The following is a 23,986-nucleotide window of genomic DNA, read 5'->3' as shown; positions in this document are numbered from 1 at the left end:
AAAAAAGTACGAAAAATAGTTAAACGCTTATTGATTAATTATAGTTACCAGACTAGAGTTTCACTAGAAGCCCAGTGCATGAATCCACCCTGCACCCTCTCGCAATCCAGGACCCCTCGGTAGATGCCGGACTGTCGGTACAGCCCAATCCTGGCAGGCCAGGCTGAGGGACCCCACCGGTGCATGAATCCGTGCACCGGGCCTCTAGTATGCATATAAGATCTTTGGTTAATCCCTTCCCACCCTCCCCCCTCCCCTGAAATTCCTTAGTCGGCTCCATGTTTCCATGCATGTGCGTTGAGTGTCTGCCCTCTGGTGGTCAGTGCACATCATACCTACTATTTGAACGGTTCCTTAGGCTTTTATATGCATATAGTAGAGGCCCGGTGCACAAAAATTTGTGCACTGGGGGGGGGGGGGGGGGCGCGCGGGGGGCGGGGACCCTCAGCCCGGCCTGTGCCCTCTCGCAGTCTGGTACCCCTCGGGGGATGACCACCTGCTGGCTGAGGCCTGCTCCCCGGGGGATTGAGCCTAAGATGGCAATCAGACATCCCTCTGGCAGCCCTTGGGGGATGTCCACTTGCCAGCAGGGAGCAGACCTAAGCTGCAGTCGGATATCCTTAGCGATGCTGAGGAGGCAGGAGAGGCTCCCACCACCACTGCTGTACTGGCAGCCACCAGCCTGGCTTGTGGCTGATCATAGCTCCTCCATGTGGGAGCACACTGACCAACAGAGGGCAGCTCCTGCATTGAGCGTCTGCCCCTGGTGGTCAGTGTGTGTCATAGTGACCAGTCATTCCCAGTCTTTCTGCTGTTAGGGTCAGTTTGCATATTACCCTGTTACTATATAGATAGAGGACTGGTGCACGGGTGGGGATTGGCTGGTTTGCCCTGAATGGTGTCCCGGATCAGGGTGTGGGTCCCGCTTGGGTGCCTGGCCAGCCTGGGTGAGGGGCTGATGGCTGTTTTCAGGCTGCCCTCACCCCCTTCAGGGTGGGGGTCCCCACTGGCATGTCTGGCCAGCCTGGATGAGGGTCTGATGGCTGTTTTCAAGCTGCCTGCACCCCCTTTAGGGTGGGCGTCCCCACTGGGGTGCCTGGCCAGCCTGGATGAGGGGCTGAGGGCTGTTTTCAGGCAGCCAAGCCTGCAACTGAAGCTCCCAATCTCTCCTTTTTTTCTTTCTTTATTCTGGGATTTATTTACCTTCTGTAATTGAAACTTTGTTGCGGCTCCAGCTCTGAGGCTGGCTGGCTGAAAGCAGGTTTCTGGGTTTGTTTAGCTTCTATAATTGCAACATTGTTGCTTAGACTGGAGTTCAGAGCCTGGCTGTGGCAGGCGTGGAACCTTGGCTTACTCCATCACTGGAGCAAGCAAGCCTCCTGCTCACTTCAGCTGCCTGGCTGCCGGCTGCCATCTTGGTTGGCAGTTAATTTGCATATCGCCCCGATTAGCCAATGGGAAGCGTAGCAGAGGTATTGTTAATTACCATGTTTTCTATTATTAGATAGGATAGATGGTACCATTTAAAAACCTTAGCTTTAGAGTAAAAGGAACCTGGATTTAATCCCTGCTCTACTATTTAGTAACTAGAGGCCCAGTGCATGAAATTCATGCACTCTGGGGGTGGGGATAGGGGTAGTGGGCGACCCTCAGCCCAGGCACCCTCTTGCAGTCTGGGAGTCCTTGGGGCCTGTTGGACATATTTAGCGCTTCCGCGGAGGCGGAAGAGGATCCCACCACCGCTGCTGTGCTTGCCAGCCATTAGCCTGACTTCCGGTTGAGTGGCACTCTCCCTTTGGTAGCGCACTGACCACTAGGGGGCAGCTCCTGCGTTGAGCATTTGCTCCCTGGTGGTCAGTGCATGTCATAGCAACTGGTCGTTCTGCTGTTTGGTCAATTTGCATATTAACCTTTTATTATATAGGATTAGGTAAATGTGTAATCTAAGCATTTTAGAACCTCAGATTCCTCATAAATATAAAATGAGAGTAATTCATACAAATTTGTGTTGTGCATCTGAGATTATGCATATGTGTGCCATGCCTGGAACATACATAGCAGGTCTTCAGCACTAATGGAAGCTATCACTATTATTATAAGGCCCAGAAATACCATGTTTGAGCTACATCTATAAATTTATCAATAAATATGAAGATTGAAAGTAATATTTTTTCAAAAAAGTAAAAATGAAAACAAATTTATGCATGTAATGAGATCTTACATCTGAAGAGCTAGTGCCATTTTCTATCTCTTCCGAAGGTCTAGGAATCTCTTCCAATGCAGATCTGGTACAATAACTATGTTGATTTGCCTGCTGCTTTTTGGATTCTCCAAGATCTAGGAAATGCTCATGAGCATGATTCTGGGGAAAAAGTAAATTAAATTTATTTACAGAATGCTTAAAGAGCTAACTTTTTACTTTAAAAGTTGTATTTCTTAATTATAAAAAATCCATACATATTTATATTACATAAACTAGATTAGACTACCTGTTCAAATATTTTATTATATCAAGTAAAATCACAGATTTGTGTATGTTGAAATTCACTTGCTAATTGATGTTATAAAAACCTTGCTTTTGATTAACTAATACGGATTTAAGGATTCCTAATAAACCAAGCCTAACATTGAATTCTCCCATACCAACACAAAACCAAACCTATAAAACAGATATGAGAAAGAGGACCACAGACTGTCAGGCATATTAATAAAGACAAACTAGAAACCAAAAAGGTGATCACAAAACTACCATGTCACTATGAGACTCGAATATCAGGTGGCTAGCTTTCTTTCTTCTAAATACAGAATGTGGGAAAAGTTCTGCGTCAGATGAAAAGACAACAGTCCAAAAGAAAGTCCAACATGGCGACAGAAATAAAACCTAATAAATGTAAGAATTTAAACCTGCCCTGGTCGGTGTTGTGCAGTGGTTAGAGTGTTGGCCTGCACACCGAAGAATCGCTTGCTTGATTCTTGGTCACAAGCGCGTACCTGCCCCGTCTCCAGAGCAACGCGGCGGCTCTGCCCCTTCATGGCGCCAGAGGAAAGCGTGGAAGCCTCCAGCCTCCTGCACTGTGCTCCTTCCCCTGGTAGGTGGGCCAGGGGACACTCTGAGTGTGAGCGGTGGGTGGCAAAGGACTGGTGATTGGGGCACTATGGGCTCTCACCCCTGCCCTCCCCAGCTCAGGGTGGTCCCATCTAATATGCTAATGGTCTGGTCGTTATGCATTAGAGTGTCCCGGCTATTAGAATATTAGCTCTTTATTAGTATAGGTAATACATGAGGAAATCAAGAAATAACTATAATAATTTTACTTCATTAAGCATCTTATTTTAAAAGTTGACATTTTTTATTACAAAAGGGTCTTAAAAAGGTTACTGAATTTATAAAGAAAATATTACACATCAAAAGTAATTACTATTTACCTTGGAGACAGTGGGTGTTTTATTCTCTTTTGGAGCAGTTAAGTGTTTTCTTTTCTCTTCTGATCTGTAAGTCTTTATTTCTTCTTCTCCCTTTGCAGTTCTCCAGTCTTCTTGCCTACTGAAAGAAAATTAAAAGCCACATGTTAATCTTGAATTTTTACAACTAATTTCTCACCTAAAGAGGTATTGGGTGTCAGAGAAGAAATGCTACTCTTAATGTTTTTCTTTTAGAGAGGCATATGATAAATATTTCTGAGTTTATATTCATAGATTATGTGCTCTGTACATTTGGCATTAGGTGACTGAAACATGGTAAAGATAGACTGACTACTTGAACTTGATACTACTGGTTCTGCTATGTTTGTTGGCAAATCAAATATTAGGTTCTGGGAACATGATTATATTCCTAAGGTAACTGCTCTTTAGAGTTAGAAATTGGATTTATGTTGGAAATATTACATCAGTATAGGGCTTATGCTGTGATAATCTTTTGTGCCAAATAAATAGCTAAAAATCCTAAAATAAAAATAAATTGAAAAGGCACAACAGAACCTTCTGGCTGAACTAACATAACCCAAATCCCTGAAAGAAGTACATTCTTTCCAGTGAAAGGCAAGTCAGCCTTCATCTACTGAAAAACTTCAACTCTATCCAGAATTCAGCTGAAATTGTACAACAGAAAACGTTGAGTAACATTAATTGTGAATTACAATGTCATGAAACCTGAACTCACAAGGACAAAAATCAAAATTTTGATTTTTACTTTAATTCTTTACAATTTTCAAGTTTTAGAACTATAATTTTTCCTGGAGATTTCACAGCTGCGAGTTAACATTCAAATTTGGAAAAGCTCTATAAAGTTAATTTTGTTTTTACTAGAGTACATTAATGTCATTTTACTTAACTGCAAAATCTCTTTTGCAGCTGGTCATAATTCTGAGTGGAAAATGAGTTAATTTAAATCTTATGAAAATAATAGCCTTGATTTAATTTTTGTTAGTTCTTAACCATTTATTTGTAGTTTTTTAAATTAAAATTTTTATTGAGATAACTGTAGATTCACATACAATTTTAAGAAATATAAGATTCCTTTATCCTTTATCCAGTTTTTTCCATGGTAGTATCTTGCAAAACTGTAGTACAATATCACAACCTGGATATTGACACTGATACAATCCATCAATATTCAGAACTCCCAAGTTTTACTTGTACTTGCGTATATAGGTGTTAGACAGCCGTGGGCAAACTACGGCCCGCGGGCCGGATCCGGCCCGTTTGAAATGAATAAAACTAAAAAAAAAAAGACCGTACCCTTTTATGTAATGATGTTTACTTTGAATTTATATTAGTTCACACAAACACTCCATCCATGCTTTTGTTCCGGCCCTCCGGTCCAGTTTAAGAACCCATTGTGGCCCTCGAGTCAAAAAGTTTGCCCACCCCTGTGTTAGAATGTGATTACTTGTACCACATGTATAGGTTTATGTATCCATCACCAGAGATCACTTGTTGTGCCCTTCTAATTATCATAATTTATCTTTATCTCCTCTTCCTTAGCCCTTTTTCCCCCCAATGTCTAGCCATCACTAGTATGTTCTCTATGTCTTTTTCTTATAGCAAAGTAGTATTCCATGCAGTGGATATACCACAGTTTGTTTAAACACACACCAATTGAAGAACATACCTGGATTGTTTCTAGGTTTTGGCTATTACAAATAAAGCTGCAATATATCATCAATGTTCATGTTTTTGTGTGAACATAAGTTTTAATTCCTTTGGTATACATCCCCAAAAGGATAAGCACTGGTAAATGCATATTTAGGTTTTTAAGAAGGGGAGAAGTGAACTAATTCCTGGAAGAAAAAGCCAGCTTAGCAATCTATATATTCTGCTCTGCATTTTAAATAAGTAAATCAGCTGCTTCTCCATGGGGAGAAATACTGAGAAGCTCAATGTTACCTGTTATTGGAGTTTATTAGAAAGCACACTTTAATGCCAAGTAAAAGCCACATTATCTTGTTTATACAAGATAAAGCCACAGCTGTATCAATTATAAAAAGTAATATTCTGATTTCCTGTTTTATTCTTTTTTTTATTTTCAATTACCTTACCAGCCCCCCAACCCTAATAATAGAATTAAAAAGTGGATAGGAATCCAACTAAAAATAAAGTGAAAGTTAATTTTTATTAAAGACATTCAGGTATATTTTCCATCAGATAAAGTTATTGTTCAAATGTATACTTTAGGTGTACATTTAATCCTACCCTAACACAAATTTGAAGTATTGTCCAATAAAAAAGCATTTCCTATATAAACATTCACATTCAAAAGTATTTATTTTAATCATAGATGCTCTTCAACTTAAGATAAGGTTACGTCCCGATACACTCATTATAAGTTGAAAATATTGGAAATCAAATATGCATTTAATACACCTAAACTAACCAAAATCACAACTTAACTCAGTCTACCTTAAACATGCTCAGAACATAATACCCTAAAAAAACACTGGCAACATAAGAGTATAGGAGGTTTACTGTCATGATTGCCTATCTGACAGGGAGCTGCAACTCACTGCCACTACCCAACCAGCATCATGAGCAAGTATCATACCACATATCGCCAGTCAAAGAAAAGATCAAAATTAAATATTTGAAGTATGGTTTCTACTGAATGAAAATCATTTTCACACCACTGTAAAGTAAAAAAATTCGTAAGAGACTGTCTGTAAATAACTATCATCTTTCGAGTTTTTTAAGAAATAGAAAATCTTGCCCTAGCTGGTTTGGCTCAGTGGATAGAGCGTCGATCTATGGACTGAAGGGTCCTGGGTTCAATTCCAGTCAAGGGCACATGCTGGGGTTGCGGGCTCGATCCCCAGCAAGGGGTGTGTAGGAGGCAGCCAATCAATGATTCTCTTTCATCATTGATGTTTCTATCTCTACCTCTCCCTTCCTCTCTGAAATCAGTAAGAATAAAAAAGAAATAGAAAATCCTAAAATCAAATTCACATTTTGATCTTCACATTTTTTTATAGTATAGTATTAAGAGTATGTAGTCTGCTGGATTCAGATGGACCACATTCATGAATTACTAAGGAATAAAAAAGAACTGGTTTTATTTTTTTTTTAATATATTTTATTGATTTTTTTACAGAGAAGAAGGGAGAGGAATAGAGAGTTAGAAACATCGATGAGAGAGATGAGAGAGAAACATCGATCAGCTGCCTCCTGCACACCCCCCACTGTGGATGTGCCCGCAACCAAGGTACATGCCTTTGACCGGAATTGAACCTGGGACCCTTCAGTCCGCAGGCTGATGCTCAATCCACTAAGCCAAACCGGTTAGGGCAAGAACTGGTTTTAAAGTTCCCTTATAGCATGAGCCTCAAGAAAAAGATTATATCAAATCAATACTTTTAAATTTATACATGTATAATATACTCGAATACAAAAAAGAATCATTTTAATATATAAACATATTTATATAATGTATTACCAATAAGTAATTTTCATTATGCCTGTGAATGATACGAATAATGAATAAAATCCATCGAAAATTTAATTACAACAAATTTCTGGAGTGTTTTAAGCTACAATGAAATAATACAGGTTAAGATTTAAATATGCTAGTCAATAAATTTCATATTTAGTTAATCCAAATTTATTATTTCCCCCATTCACCCTAACACATCTTCCCTTCATATCCTTTACATGACTCATTCTAGAAAAAAACATGTATTAAATTTTTTACAATTAGTTTAAAAGACTAGCTCTTCAGATAAATTTAAAATAAATTACAGTGCTTAAAAGGTACTTTTAAGACTATAATTAAAAATAAACACAGACAACTGGGGTACATAAGAATCCACAACTCCACTTACCTGGCTACACCGGCTGAAAGCTCAGGTACTACCACCCTTCGACTCCAAGCTACAAGATCTCGCTCTGTGGCTATTTCACTTCTTGGTGCATTGCTGTGCATTTGCCGTACTCCTTCAATCTGTCCACTCCGCCTTAGCCCAACATTTGGAGGTGAATGAACTTCTGAGGTAGAGCTTACAGAACCTTAGTAAAAAATATAGTAAGTTATGTTTAGAGACACTTCTCCATTAACTTATAATAGAAAAAAAAACCCTGCACTAACTTCCACATGAAACTTCATATTGTGGCAAATAATAAATTACCAAATCAGGAACTTAACCACGGGCAAAAGTTTAATGAAAATAAAACATAGTTATTCAGTTGATTAGATATGTTAATAAACATATCTAACAGTCGTAAGTATTGACTATTAAGGCCCGAAGATGTAAAATAATTACTTTTAAAAATGCTCACCATGTATTTTGGGGATCTACACTAATAAAAGAGAAACATGGTAATTGGCGTACGACCGCTACCCTTTTCATTGGCGAATCAGCGAGATATGCAAATTAACTGTCAGCCAAGATGGCGGCCGGCAGCCAGGCAGCTTGAAACTAACATGAGGCTTGCTTGCCTCAGTGACGGAGGATTGTTGGAGGAAACAAACGTTCCTTGCCTGCAGCTGCAGGCCTCTGAGTCGGCAGTTTAAGAAACATTGTAACAAATACCGCCTGACTTCAGCCAGCAGATTCGCAACATTGTAAGCAAAGGCCAGAAACCTACTTTCAGCCACGGAGGCAGGCCTAAGAGCTGGAGCCAAGCCTCAAGGTAAAGCTGGCCGAGAATAAAAAAAGAAAAAAAAGAAAAAAAGGAGCGGTTGGGAACTTCAGTCACTCCCAGCCTGAAAACAGCCCTCAGCCCCTCACCCAGACTGACCAGGCACCCCAGTGGGGACCCCCACCCTGATCCAGGACACCCTTCAGGGCAAACCAGCTGGCCCCACCCATGCACCAGGCCTCTACCCTATATAGTAAAAGGGTAATATGCCTCCCAGCACGGGGATCAGCGGAGCCGAGAGGCCTCCTGGCACCGGGATCAGTGTGACAGGGGGCAGCGCCCAAACCCCCTGATCGCCCTGCGGCTCTGTGTGTGACAGGGGGCGGGGCCCCAACCCCCGAGCAGCCCTGCTCTGTGCCTGATAGGGGGGAGCTCCCCAACCCCCCCCCCCCCCACGGGCCCTGCTCTGTGTGTGATGGGGTAGAGCCATAACCTCCCCATCGGCCCTGACCTGAGTGTGAGAGTGGCGGCGCCCCAACCCCCTGATGGGCCCTGCTCTGTGGGTGATAGAGGGCGGTGCCCCAACCCCCTGATGGGCCCTGCTCTGTGTGTGACGGGGCAGCACCCCAACCCCCTGATTGGCCCTGTTCTGTGCGTGACAGGGGGTGGTGCTGCAACCTCCCCATTGACCCTGCCTTGAGTGTGACAGGGGGCGGTGCCCCAACCCCCTAATTGGCCCTACCCTGAGCATGACTGAGGGTGGCATCACAACCTCCCAATCGGCCCTGCTCTGAGCCCAACCAGGGGCTGCACCTAGGGATTGGGCCTGCCCTCTGACACCCGGGAGCAGGCCTAAGCCAGCAGGTCGTTATCTCCCAAGGGGTCCCAGTCAGCGAGAGGGCACAGGCTGGGCTGAGGGACCCCCCCTCCCCCCCCCCGAGTGCACAAATTTTTGTGCACCGTGCCTCTAGTAATGATATAAAAAGCAAAAACAGACAAACCCAAGGACACTTATGGTTCATAAATTTGCTTTAACTTTTCTCTTAAAGTTTAATCATATACAACAAAGTGATTAGTTGTTTGAGAATGTGGCTCTGAATACATTTTATAAATTACTGAATAACATTTATTTTTATTTTGAAAGTTTTCTAAGTTCTACATGATTATTATGGGGTATTTGGAAGAATATACATATTAAAAATTTTATCTACTGTTTAAAACCTTACATTAGGAACATTTTCTTAGGTCATTAAATATTTTTCAAAAACATTATCATTTTGGCACGTAGTATTTCATTTTATAGATGTACAATAATTTGTTTAATCTCGTCTCTACTGTTAAAAATATAGACTGTTTTGGGTCTTTAATATTTCACTTAAGAGCATCACATCTTACCTCTACTTAAACGGCTGGTATTACTGACACCTGCTTCACCAGAACGCCTCAGGTCTTGCTCCTGTTGTAGTCTTTGAATCATGCTGTCCAGTGGGCTGATCTCCTGATTCACTTGCTGACTTAAAACTTGGTTCAGTCCTATGTAATAAGACACGAAATGCTAAGAATACTTTAGTCAACTATTCAAACCATTTCACTCATTTACCTCACTTTGAGTCTAGAAGTAAACGTAAATTTTGCTTGAGAACACCTAAAATGATCAACAGTAAATGATGGGAGTAAATGGAAACATGTCCCCATCAATCTTAATCTATTGAAAATTGAAATGATGAGGATATCTGAGTGTTTATCATGATTAGGGCACTCATATAATCATTTAATATGTATGATTAACTCTAATTTGCAAGTGAGAAAACCAAAATAAATAAAGTTATATAACAGGACTTCATCTTAGAGATCATAGTTGTGTGTGTGTGTTTTTTTAAAGGCAAATCTGATTACCTACTTTCTAAAAAAAAAAAAAAAAATCTTTACAGGTTAATTATTCAACAAATTCTTTAGTGTCTATTATGTGCTAGGGACTATGCCAAAGAACTGAGGATCCAGTGGTGAATAAGAAACATCAAAGGCCCTAACCAGTTTGGCTCAGCGGATAGAGCATCGGCCTGCGGACTCAAGGGTCCCAGGTTCGGTTCCGGTCAAGGGCATGTACCTTGGTTTCGGGCACATCCCCAGTGGGAAGTGTGCAGCAGGCAGCTGATTGGTGTTTCTCTCTCATCGATGTTTCTAACTCTCTATCCCTCTCCCTTACTCTCTGTAAAAAATCAATAAAATATATTTTTAAAAAAATAGTTAGTCACCTTTAAAAAAAAAAAAAAAAAGAAACATCAAGGTCCCTGACCTTCAGGAAGCTGACAATCCAATGGGGAAATTGAACAATAAACTCATACATAGATACAGATTGTAAAAAAGGTTTAAATAAAGATGATTAGAAAGAGAAAATAGGAAAGGGATATGATACTATGGTGAGTCACAAAAGTCAAAGAAGCCCTCCTTGACAATGCAGCACTTGACCTAACACTTAAAGAAGAATTAGTAATCCTTGTGAGGAGGTAGAATAAGAACACTCCAGATAGAAGGCTAAGAGTCGATGGAAAGACTCTGAGGTAGGAGGGAACTTAATGTGTTTTAACCCACTCTACTTTTCCAGCATCAACTCTCACCTGTACCATATGCAACTACTTGACTCTTACTCTTATGGGATAAACATCTTTATGCTTTGACCATAATACTTTCACTTCAAGTATACACGTGATTATCACTATCTTATCCTTTAAGCACCAACTAAAATGGTATCTTCATGACATTTCATTTGTGGAATCTTCCCAAACCATCTCTGAAAAAATTAGCTGTTATTCTCTTTCATTTAATCAAACAATATGTACATTTATATCTCAAGTGTTCAGCCCAATACAGAAAGGATGCCCAAAAGCATGGGTTCCTCAAAAGCCTGGATTGACTTATTTATTTTAATATTCTAATTCTAAATCTAGCACAAAGCTAGATATATAAATATGTTCAATCCTGCTCAATGAATAAAAAATGTTTAAGTATCATGAGATATAGGAAAGCACTGACATGAGACTTGAGAAGGGAGCAATCAATATGAGGTATGAAGATATAGAAGAGAATATTTGATGAGATCAAACTTTTAACATGGGCTAGGAAAAGAAGACACAAAAGGTATCTTACAGTAAAAAAGTATTAATGCTTGGCTGGTGTGACTCAGTGGTTGAGCACTGACCTATGAACCAGAAGGTCATAGTTCGATTCCCAGTCAAGGCACATACTCAGGTTGCTGGCTCTATCCCCAACAGCAGGGCATGCAGGAGGCAACCAATCAATTATTTTCTCTCATCAATGATGTTTTCACTTCTTTCTCCCTTCCTCTCTGAAATGGATTTTATATATATATAAATATATCTATCTATCTATACACACACACACACACACACACACACACACACACACACGTATATATATTTTAAAGTATAGTAATGAAGATATAAAGAAAGGGATACATGTATTACGCTTATAATGTTATAAAATAAGAGAAAAATAAAAATCAATGGGATAAAATAATTTGTCCAAGGTCACAAAGATAGAAAGTGGTAAAAGAAGAAAGAGGTAACTGTTAAAATGCCTATGGATGCTTCTTTCCTGGTATGCTGCTAGCAAAACATCTCATGTATAAATAACCATGAGTAATTTTACATAGCTCAAGTTTACAATTGAAGAAACACATTTAAAGTGTATTGTTCAGAGTAAATATAACAAAGTGCATTAGAGTCAATTTTTTATTACAATAGCCACCATCTATTTTTACCTAGTACGACAGATATTTTTCAAAAATAAATATTATTATAGATCTAGATTTTCAAATAGAAATTTAGTTAGAAATGCTGAGTTGACTGGTAGAATCAACATCATTAAAATGTTCATACTGCCCAAAGCAATCTATAAATTCAACGCACTTCCCATTAAAATACCAATGGCATATTTCACAGACCTAGAACGTACTCTCCAAAAATTCATCTGAAATAAAAAACGACCCCGAATAGCTGCAGCGATCCTGAGAAAGAACAAAGTAGGTGGGATCTCAATACCAGATATCAAGCTGTATTACAAAGCCACTGTTCTCAAAACTGCCTGGTTCTGGCACAAGAATAGGCATATAGATCAATGGAATAGAATAGAGAGCCCAGAAATCAGCCCCAACCAATACACTCAATTAATATTTGACAAAGGAGGCAAGAACATACAATGGAGTCAAGATAGTCTCTTCAATAAATGGTGTTGGGAAAATTGGACAGATACATGCAAGAAAATGAAACTAGACCACCAACTTACACCATACACAAAAATAAACTCAAAATGGATAAAGGACTTAAACATACAACGGGAAACCATACAAATACTAGAAGAATCCAAAGGCAACAAAATCTCCGACATATGCCGAAGCAATTTCTTCACCGATACAGCTCCTAGGGCACTTGAAACTAAAGAGAAAATGAACAAATGGGACTACATCAAAATAAAAAGCTTCTGCACAGCAAAAGAAACCATCAACAAAACAACAAGAAAACCCACTGTGTGGGAAAACATATTTGCCAATGTCATATCTGATAAGGGCCTAATCTCCAAAATTTATAGGGAACTCATACAACTTAACAAAAGGAAGATAAACAATCCAATCAAAAAATGGGCAAAGGACTAAACAGACACCTTTCAAAAGAGGACATTCAGAAAGCCAAGAAACATATGAAAACATGCTCAAAGTCACTAATCATCCGAGAGATGTAATCAAAACAACAATGAGGTACCTACCATCTCACACCTGTCAGACTGGCTATCATCAACAAATCAACAAACGACAAGTGCTGGAGAGGATGTAGAGAAAAAGGAACACTCGTGCACTGCTGGTGGGAATGCAGACTGGTGCAGCCACTATGGAAGACAGTATGGAGTTTCCCGAAAAAACTAAAAATGGAACTCCCATTTGACCCTGTGATCCCACTTCTAGGAATATATCCCAAGAAACCAGAAACACCAGTCAGAAAGGATATATGCACCCCTATGTTCATAGCAGCACAATTCACCATAGCTAAGATCTGGAAACAGCCTAAGTGCCCATCAGTAGATGAATGGATTAGAAAACTGTGGTACATCTACACGATGGAATACTATGCTGCTGTAAAAAAGAAGGAACTCTTACCATTTGCAACGTCATGGATGGAACTGGAGAGCATTATGCTAAGTGAAATAAGCCAGTCAATGAAGGAAAAATACCACATGATCTTACTCATTTATGGATAATAAAGACCATTATAAACTTATGAACAAAAATAGATACAGAGGCAGAGCTGCCTCAAACAGACTGTCAAACTACAGCAGGAAGGCTGGGGAGGGTGGGAGGGCAGGAGGGGGGTGGGTAAGAGATCAACCAAAGGACTTGTATGCATGCATATAAGCATAACCAATGGACATAAGACACAGGGGGGTAGGGGAGGCCAGGGGATTGTCAAGCATGGGGGAAAAAAAAGGAGACATGTAATACTCTTTGTAATACTTTAAGCAATAAAAAAAAAATAATAATAATGCTGAGTTAAAAAAAAAATATTACTGCCTGTCTCACATGGCTCAGTGGTTGAGCATCAACCTATGAACCAGGAGGTCATGGTTCAATTCCCAGGCGGGGCACATGCCTGGGTATCCCCAGTGGAAGCTGTGCAGGAGGCAGCCAGTCAGTGATTCTCACTCATCAATGATGTTAGTATCTCTCTCTCACTCTCTTCCTCTTTCCCTCTAAAATCATATAAAAATAAATTTTAAAAATATATAAAAAATAAACAATTCTTTTGTTCTGTTTTTGTATTTTTAAACTCTTAATGAAATAAATAATGTTTAACCTGAATTCTATGACCTAGAACACTTAAAAATTCTGTGATTCACTTTGAAGCCACAATTATTGCTATGGGTTCTCTTGTGGCCCTGTACTGATAGCCAGTGTCTATTTCATTTTCAAAATCAAGTCTACTTTTTACAGCAACGTCAGCTTAGTATGGAAGAAACAATTGACTGGAAGTCAAGCTGAGTTTGAGTCCCTATGATTTCATATACTTTAACTCGGACAAGATAGACTCTTGTTTTCATTTTCTAAACTTTTAGGATTGAGATACCATAGATATAAGGATTAAATGAAAGCCCTTTATAAAAAGTTAAATGAAGAAAAAAGTAATCACACTAATTAGTAGCACTAAAATTTTAATAAGTGAATCATTTCCTCATTTCCTTATGCCTAAAATCCCAGCCATGCTGTGTCTCTGTATTGAGACATTTTAATTTCACATACTCCAGATACTCAGGTCTGCTGGATTGTACTACGCTCTACAAGTGGCAGCAGGGACTACTTCATTCATGTTTCTCCACAGCCTTCATCCTGAGTGGGTATGTATAGTTACAAAAGCAGTCTTTCCTATGTAATATGTTTATCTTCATGAAATTTCATGACCAATCCTTTAAGAAAAATAAGTGGGTGCTCTACAATGCAATGAAATAGTTTTTTCTATGCTGCCTATAGAATCTGAATTCATTACTTAAGTTACTTATTATAAACTAGAGGCCCGGTGCACAAAAATTTGTGCCCTGGAGGGGCGGGGGGGGGGGGGGGTGTGTCCCTCAGCCAGGCCTATGCCCTCTTGTAGTCTGGGACCCCTCGGAGGATGTTCACCTGCTGGCTTAGGCCTGCTCCCTGGGGGGTGGGGAGGTGTCAGGCCCAAGCTGGCAGTCAGACATCCCTCTGGCAGTACAGCAGCCCTCGGGCGATGTCCACTTACCAACAGGGAGCAGACCTAAGCTGCAGTCGGACATCCTTAGCACTGCTAAGGAGGTGGGAGAGGCTCCCGCCACCACCACTGTGCTGGCAGCCATTAGCCTGGCTTGTGGTTGAGCAGAGCTCCCCCTGTGGGAGCGCACTGACCACCAGGGGACAGCTCCTGCATTGAGCATCTGCCCCCTGGTGGTCAGTGTGTGTCATAGTGACCAGTCATTCCCAGTGGTTCTGCTGTTTGCATATTACCCTTTTATTATATAGCATAGAGGCCTGGTGCAAGGGTGGGGGCCGGCTGGTTTGCCCTGAAGGGTGTCCCGGATCAGGGTGGGGGTCCCACTGGGGTGCCTGGCCAGACTGGGTGAGGAGCTGATGGGTGTTTGCAGGCTGGTCACATCCCTTTCAGGGTTGGGTGTCCCCACTTGGTGCCTGGCCAGCCTGGATGAGGGGCTGATGGATCACTGTTTGCAGGCTGGTCAAGCCCCTCTCTGTTGGGAAGCTCACCCCATGGAGGTTTGGCCAGCCTGGGTGAGGGGCTGTTGGCTGTTTTCAGGCTGGTCATACCCCTTTCAGGGTGAGGGACCCCACTGGGGTGCCTGGCCAGTCTGGGTGAGGGGCTGATGGCTGTTTTCAGGCTGGCTACACCCCCTTTAGGGTGGGGGGTCCTCACTGGGGTGCCTGGTCAGTCTGGGTGAGGGGCTGAGGCCGTTTTCAGGTTGGCCAAACCCCCTGGCGACAGAAGCTCCCAGCCTCTCCTTTTCTTCTTTTTTTTTCTGTTTATTCTGGGATTTATTTACCTTCTATAATTGAAACTTTGTAGCCTTGAGTGGAGCTCAGAGCCAGCCAGGGCTGGCAGGAAGCTTGGTTTCCTCCATCACCAGGGGAAACCCAAGCCTCCTGCTCGCTCCAGCTCCGTGGCCAAAGCCGGTTGAAAGCAGGTATCTGGGGTTTATTTATGTTCTCTAATTGAAACTTCGTTGCCTTGAGTTGAGCTCAGAGCTGGCCGCAGCAGGTGGGAAGCTTGGCTTCCTCCATCACTGGGGCAACAAAGCCTCCTGCTCGCTCCAGCTCCGTGGCTGCTGGCCGCCATCTTGGTTGGGTTAATTTGCTCTGATTGGCTGGTGGGCGTGGCTTAAGACATAGCAAAGGTATGGTCAATTTGAATGTTTGTCTTTTATTAGTGTAGATTATATCTCATATATGTCCTTTAAATCTACTTGTCTGTTATTCTAGAGTCAAGAACTTAAAATATCTAACAAACATTTTTCTACTCTAAAATATAACAGAATGATTCATAATATCAAACCTGGCTTTAACCTTCTTTATAGAGTCCATTATTTTCACTTCATAAATTAGTGCTGTTTCTTGTCAAAAGGGTGGAAGACGGTGTCTATAGACTTTTAAACTCCAATTTCGTAACTCATTTAATATTCACCTTCATTACATCACTATAATAGCTCTCAACATTTTTCATCCCTATCTTACATATAAACTTCTAAAAGTTGATCACTTTTGCCCTGGCTGGTATATGGCTCGGTTGGTTGGAGCATCATCCCATACCAAACGGTGGCGGGTTTAATTCTTGGTCAGAGCATATACCCAGAGTTTCCAGTTTAATCCTCAATAGGGGCACGGAGGGGAGGCAACCAATTAATGAATTTCTCTCTCCTCCTTCTCTCTCCCTCACTAAAAAAAAAAAAAAAAAAAAAAAAAAAAAATCAATTCAATAAATAAAAGTTGATCACTTAAACAATCTTCAATAGGAATAGACTATCTAATCTTAGTCTCTCAAATCACACTATTACTACCCCCTTCATAAGGTTTATCACAATTTTTAACCATGTATCTGTCTACAACTGTGATTACTGAATACCACAGCTTAGCAGGTGTCAGGGACAGAGGATATTCTCAATTTATGTTGCTGAATGAATAAGTAAGTTGACTCATCTCATATCAAATATAGGAACTTAACTTATTAGTCCCCGGAGGTTAATGGATATAGATCAAATTATTGTTTTAAACCTTCAATGTTCCTTAATTACCTTACAATTCTTAAACATTATTCAAAAGCATTATTCAAAAAACTTTAGGGAAGTACAGAAAATCATTTTACTTCTCATATGTTCAAAACAGAGTGTTACCCAATTAATAATTTTATAAAATTTCAGTAGGAAAAGAAAAATTTGGTTGTCTATGAAAATGAACATTTACCTGAGGAAGTTACTCCCATCTGAGGGATGAGCTGCTCCTCCCTGCAATTTTCACGACCAGGAACTAATCTCTGATACCTTGATGGATGAGGGTTACCATCAACATCAACCAAAAAAGGAGGAGGCATAAGATGTGGTGCTTGCTGAGTCTGTTCATCTAACACAAAATTGTTGGCATCTCGAATAAGGGGCCGATAATCACTATGAAAGAACATCTGATCTGCTATCTTTAAAAAGAAAGGATGATAAAAGATTGGAAGAATAAACTTTATCGGAAGAATAAAATTTATCATTATAAATTTCTAATAGAAAGCAAACAGTCCACCATAAATCATATTAAGAGCAATATAAAAGAATATTCTTTTTTTGAATTGTAAATAAGTCTTTATATTTTCTACACTGAATTTTATAATCAGAAAAGTAGCTACTTTGAATTTTCTCTGAAACAAGAAAGAGACTGAAAAGATAGCTAATATAATTTCAAATTACATGATGAAGTCAAATCTAGGCATAAATCATTCAGCAGTACTATAACTTTCACAGAGCTACCACACCCTATCTTACTTTTTAAATTATTTTTTAGCATTTTTTACAAAGGGTAAGCATTCAATGAATTTATTCTTAGAATTCAACTCTTTAATGACATCACTTATACAATTTAAGAAAATCCTTAAGTATACAGTGAATAGGGTTTATATAATGTTAATATAAAAATTTAACATTATCCAATTTTCAAGAGTTAAGCATTTTTTTTAAATTTCTGAAATATAAATTATTAATATGAACTCATGCTTGAGACATCTGTAACATCAACATTTTTATTGGACAATTTGGAACGTCTTAAACTAAACCATGAGCTATGCAATTTTTATGATAATCTTTTATACCACCCTACTGCAGAAGCAATTTTAGTCACTCATCTTAAGAGTCTTAATTATTTAAAAAGATTAGCTACCATCAGTATGGCACACATTTGAAAGCCACAAATTTGTACCCCAGATAAAAGCATATTATCCATACAAATAAAATGTTTTACATAATTTCAAGTCCTTTTATGGATAATATCGCCCATCCCCAGTTTATATACTCCAATTTTAAGACTACAATCTAGACTGTTCTTGAAGGCTAATTAAGTATAAAGTTCTTCCTTCTGAAATATAAAGACTCTATTTTTACTTATTTAAGTAACATATAATTATTATTATCTATTATAGAAAAGATTTAAAAACTATTGTCTTCACCCTTCTCTCCAAAACATAAATCTCTAGACTATTTAAAATATGGCTCTTCTTTTTGCTGAAATATTCTTCAAATATGTTGAAAGCATAAATGATTCTCACCCCCTGCCCCAAATACAACCACTAAACATCCAGGGATTAAAAGAAAGAAGATATATAGTCATTATACCCTACCTTGTCATATTTGCTACTGGAGCCAAAGCCAAATATTAAAAGATGTCCATGAGAGTCCGTGCATGCAAAATGCTGTCCATCAGGAGAGCATTTGCAGTCAAATACTGCACCATGTCCTTGGCCTTCAATCTGAAATGTATTTAACCAGTAATCAGAAAATTGCCATTAAAAAAATAAAGAACTGGTCACTATTGTTACTAGAATTTTATGATGATATATAAGTATACATCCTAGTAAAGTAAATAAGTATAACAAACACAGTATAGTAACAAAACTTGTGAATATTCATGAAAAGTGCCAGATTAAAGCTCTGAAAACCAAATTGTTCTATTTATCCATAGACCAAACACAATTCAGGAAATAAAATACCACCAATCTCCCCCACCCATAGATTTCTGCTTCATGTCTTTAACCCAGACTTAAAACACAATTGCTCTTTACACGCTTTCAACTTATCTGCATTTAATCAAGTCCTTTCGGCAAAGGCTGACAATGTGTAGTAACCGTAGCTTTCTTTTTCTTGGTAACTCTTGGAAGTAGTAGCCAAAGATGACTGCTCATGAAACACTAATTATTTTTCCTTTTGGTAATAAATTCCCTTGATGGTCTGACTCATATTTTAAATGGTGAATTTCAAAGGTTAAAGAAAAGGTTTTTTTTACCTGATAATTGTTTTCTGCTTTCCAGTTCCATTAATCCAGAACGAATGGGTTTCTCCCTGCAACCTGTCAATCAAACAGAGGTGGCCAATCACCACTCTGAATTTTTTTGCTCTCAGTGCTTCTTCAGACTATGTTCCAGTTGAAAACTTCTTTAGCAGTGTTCTGAAAGAGGTAAAAATTCTACCCTATCTAAAGCACATCTAGGGACTGAATTTCAGAAAAAAATCAAAATAGGGAGTTGACTCCCTAACAAATAACAACTAAGGATGATTTTAAACAAATGAGATTGGATTTCTGGATTAGCAGAATCGGAACACACACACTTTATCAGGTAAGAAACACCTCCTCTCTGTTCCGGTATCCACTGATCTAGAACAAATTGAATTTTATTAGTATTATTCCGATATCCCAAGTAACGCTTGGAAAAGAGAGAAGTGGTAACTTTCTTTTTTTAGTGTTAAAAATATGGCATAGGGATAAATGTTCAGTTCAGCAAATACAGAAGTGAAATTAAAATTTAGAAGAATAGTAGATTTCTTAAGGAAAGTTTACATTTTGGTCAAAAGAGAAAACTTTACTTTAAAAAGAAGGGCTCTCCCTAATACATTTAGATACCACAAATGGAAATGCCTCAAAAACAAAATAAAAGTTTTCCCTTTAGCTTGCTGAAAAGAAGGAATGAGCCCACTGGTATTTATTAATGCTATTTTGGATAGTAATAATAATGGAAAAGAAGAATAACTTTCCTCAAAACGTAATCATACAAAAGGAAATTAGTGAACTTGAATGTATCTAATGTCTACTACACTTAAAGATTTACCATAAAAGCAAGAAAATGAATCCTATCTGAAACAGAACCATATCTTGGTTATGAAGAAAGTTGGAGGGTAAGACAGCAGAGGAAGGAAACTGATACCAAATCCTTGAAAACTTTTTAAAAATGAGAAAGAATATATTTCCCCAAGTTAACATAAAGGCACTGTTAGCTATATAACTTACTATTTGCCAAAACTGAAAGATTATAAGCAGAAATGTCCGAATTCAAGCCCCAATTTTTTTTCCAAATAAAAAGTTAAACGAACTGTTATAAGTAACCACATCAGCAAAGTTTACCTCTAAAAAGAATTTTACATAAAACAAGTAAAGATAAAAGAGTAGAAACTGCCTTGGCCATGTGTTATTAGATGTTTTATTTATCTTGGTTCATTAATTTTCAAAAAAGAGAAAACAAAAAAAGCAACTACTTCATAAATATACTCATAATTGTAAGTCTAAATTTACAATTCTAAGAACATAAAAGTGAGAAAGAGATTTGAAAGAAATCTGACTCAGCAATGCCAAAGGATAGCCTTCATGTGATGTTTAGGCAATCTTGCTCTATAGTTTTTTCTTTTTGTGGGGAGGAGGGGTAGTGGTTTGAGAATTAATTCACCTATAACCTTGCTATCTACCAATGTTGCCACATTTACACTTCATAGATCTTTAAAAAGTACCTGGGAGACACGGAACATATAAAGCTCAAAAAAAGCAAAGAAAAAAAATAGCAATCTAATTGAAGACCACGAAATTTCTGATATATCACATGCCATTGTTAATATGGCAGGATGGTATCACTTTTGTGTGTGCAAGGCATCTACATAACTTCAAAGTGATTTTTATATGAAGAAAATGAAAGTACAATCAATAAAATAAAAAATAGGTAAAATACATTAAAATGTATTTGGATTAATCTTAGTCATTAAAGAAGGCATTAAAAGAATATGCACTACTCATGAACCAATTAGAAAAGGTGCCATGACCTTATTAAAATGCCAAATTTATATTTAGTCATGGTTCCTCAGTTAACCAACACCCATAACTACAAAATGTAGACAAGGCTTTTCAGTTAATATGAAATAAGGAAAATATTTTACTTTTCTATATACTAAATATACCCTAGCTGTTTTTATTATCTATGCTATGATTAACTAAGAAAACAAACAAACAAAAAAAGTTAAATATTTCTCGCTGAAAATAATTTTATCTTCTTAAACTGGGGTAAAAGCATTTATAAGAATTCTCAAAGAAAAAATTTATGCACTATTGAATACATATGTGTAATGAGAAAGCAATGAGGTTTGTATTTAAAAACCGAAAGAAAAAAATATCCTCTCTACCATATTAAAGTTAAACCTATTACATAAAATTAAATGTACTGCTTAACAAGAGAATAAGTTAATATAAAATGTAATATTGTATATAACTTATGCTAGTACTATTACAGCTTTAGTGAATTTAAAAAACCCAGAATGAATGAGAAATGTTCAAAGTAAATTTTAGATGAATTATTCCTCTAAGAAAATCAAGTATGCTTATGAAATATTATTTGAAACATGTAAATAAACACATAATACTTATATACATTAAGTCACAATAAAGCTGAGAAATCCAAAAGCTAGTATTTAGTAATTAGTGCAAAAATTTCAATAATAGGAGTTAAAATAAAAAATAAAAATATATCTAGCAATTATGATAAATGTTATTTTAATTTTTAAAGCAAAAGATGAAAGAACCAGACGAGTTAAAGTAATGAACACATTTGCAAGAAAATTCTCATATTAGCTAAAGAATGCTGAAAATAATTCCAAGAAATAATAATGATAGAATTGTAATATTTAATGAAGTATATCAGTTCCCTTTTCAAGGCAGAATACTATCCATAACTTCTAATATGATTTTTGTGAAGTGGAAAGATGAATAATTAATGGAAACAGAGGAATGGGGTCTTAGATCCAAGAGACCTTTCCTCTATTAATAAGCAAATCACCTACTCTCTCTGTGAAATGATGGAGATACTTAAATGATCTTTAGAGTCCTATCCAGATCTAAAATCCTAAATCTGATATTCAGGAAGACTTTTTGGAAGAACTGGACAATTTTAGAAATGAGGTATGCTAAAAGCACTACAATGAAGACTAAATTATAGGGTCTAAATTATATCAATCATGAGGCACATACAGCAGAATATGAGAAGTATGTATTCCTAAAGGAACACAACACAAATCAGAAAGGTAAAAAATATGAACTCTCTTAAGCAGAATCATTCTGTTATGAAATAATTCCAAGTCTATAATCAATGCCAATTTTTTTGGTCTAATTCACATTTTTAAATACATCATTGATTAAAAGGGAGCATCTCATCCAGAAAATCGTACATAATTTTATGAGATAGACATGGAAAGTGTCCTTTCTTATATATGAAGAACCTTAAAAGTTTATCAACCTGAGAGAAAAAAAGGTAATTATGAATGTACACTAGATACTGAAGATAGTCACCGTCATACTTTGGTGACATTTTAATTATTAAAATAGTTACAATGTAAAACAAAGAATCTATGTTAAGGGAAGCAATCAACATTCCAATAGTCTAGGTGTCATCAAATTACTTTAAAAGATCACTGCTGAATGAATGTTTCCTTTAATACTGAAAATTCTTTATGGTAACATTATTAGATATGAATAAAATATAGCTTTTTAAAATAAATGGTGCCAAGATAAATTTACATAAAAAGGAAACTGGCTTGATAAAGCCAGTAGATATATAAAAGTGATTTTAAAGAATCAACTCTAATTTTCATTTAGGAAAAAAATATATTACCAAAACAAATAACTCATCTTCAAATTTAACAGCATTTTGTTTACCATATTCTGATTTCTTTGAGGGCAGCAATACTATGAATCAAGTCCTCCTTGAAAACTATTGTCCTCCTTTGGTCCCTCTGACACAGTGTCTAGAGATTGTGATCTCTTCGCTACCCTGCTAATAAATATGACTATTTCTAAAAGTTTAGCTTTAAGCTCTCTACACTGCCTTTTCTATCTCCATGAGGAGGTAAACACTATTCTATTTCTCTTTTATTCTATCTCCAAGTCTGGCTGCCCATTTTCACATAGATAGTCCAAAACTATGTAACAGTAAATGTATAAAAATAAACTATAAAGAATCAGTTTTCCTTCACATCTTTCATATTTCTAATATCAATATTATAAAATCACCTAGCTTAATGCTCTCAACTAATTTATTAAATCTATCACTCTCTAGCTCTAACCCTTCTATAAAATTACCAAGTCATATATATAATTTTTTTCTTCCACAAATTTCCTACCTACCTCTGTAATTTTTCGTAATAATGTCACTAATAAAAGTAATTCTTCCTCCACCTATCCAATTTCATACCTGAAATACTACTATTGGCATTCAAACTATTTTTCTATTAAGTTTCTGGAATATAAATATAATTTACCAAAAATCCCCACAATGTTAACTATTCTTTATGCTCACGTGATAATATGAGGTCATCACAACACACCTCAACTTCACATTTTATCAACCATTTTTCAAAATCTATTCCAGACATATTTTTGTGAACTGCTATATGAATATTCCTTTTTTAAAATTATTTTTAATGATTCAATTCTTCTTATTGTTCAAGGCATACTTTCAATTCTTCCTTCCCAACAAAACCTCTGACCAACCACCTTAAGTGATCTCCCTACATCTTTAGATATAGCAATTACCTTCTCATACGCATGCTAGCATTTGAAACTACTTATTATTAATACTTTTTTTAGGTATATTTTATCTCCCCAATTCAACTGCACACTGGTTAAAATCAAGTACCATCTCTTAGTCTATTTGCTAATCAAAATGTCTTCACCTGTGTGTTTACATTATATAGAACTTAAAATACTTTCCCTTATAACTTTCAAATCTTGAATACCTCTGGATATCAACTCATAGAGCATACTAAAGAATTACAACATAAATGTAATTCCCCAAATATAGTGTGACAAACTAGAGACACACACAGT

At 37.6% G+C, this 23,986-nt stretch overlaps 1 protein-coding gene across 10 annotated transcripts in view; it reads right to left on the bottom strand.

Moving 5' to 3' along the window:
• LOC118660241 (pleckstrin homology domain interacting protein) overlaps positions 1-23,986 on the bottom strand; it is a 155,914-nt gene that overhangs the window by 51,670 nt on the left and 80,258 nt on the right. For 8 of the 10 annotated variants that reach the window (XM_036317432.1, XM_036317435.1, XM_036317441.1 and 5 more), the window contains 6 exons: positions 18,474-18,602; positions 17,063-17,288; positions 9,463-9,600; positions 7,311-7,494; positions 3,427-3,544; positions 2,222-2,362 (listed from right to left, as the gene is read on the bottom strand). In XM_036317432.1, the coding sequence (XP_036173325.1) occupies positions 2,222-2,362; positions 3,427-3,544; positions 7,311-7,494; positions 9,463-9,600; positions 17,063-17,288; positions 18,474-18,602 (936 nt within the window). The remainder of the gene's footprint in view (positions 1-2,221; positions 2,363-3,426; positions 3,545-7,310; positions 7,495-9,462; positions 9,601-17,062; positions 17,289-18,473; positions 18,603-23,986) is intronic. The other 2 variants (XM_036317433.1, XM_036317434.1) reach the window with 2 other exon arrangements.

Source organism: Myotis myotis, unplaced genomic scaffold (genome assembly GCF_014108235.1).
Source record: "Myotis myotis isolate mMyoMyo1 unplaced genomic scaffold, mMyoMyo1.p scaffold_m19_p_7, whole genome shotgun sequence".
Lineage (NCBI taxonomy): Eukaryota > Metazoa > Chordata > Mammalia > Chiroptera > Vespertilionidae > Myotis > Myotis myotis.
This window is presented reverse-complemented; position numbering and strand designations above follow the sequence as displayed.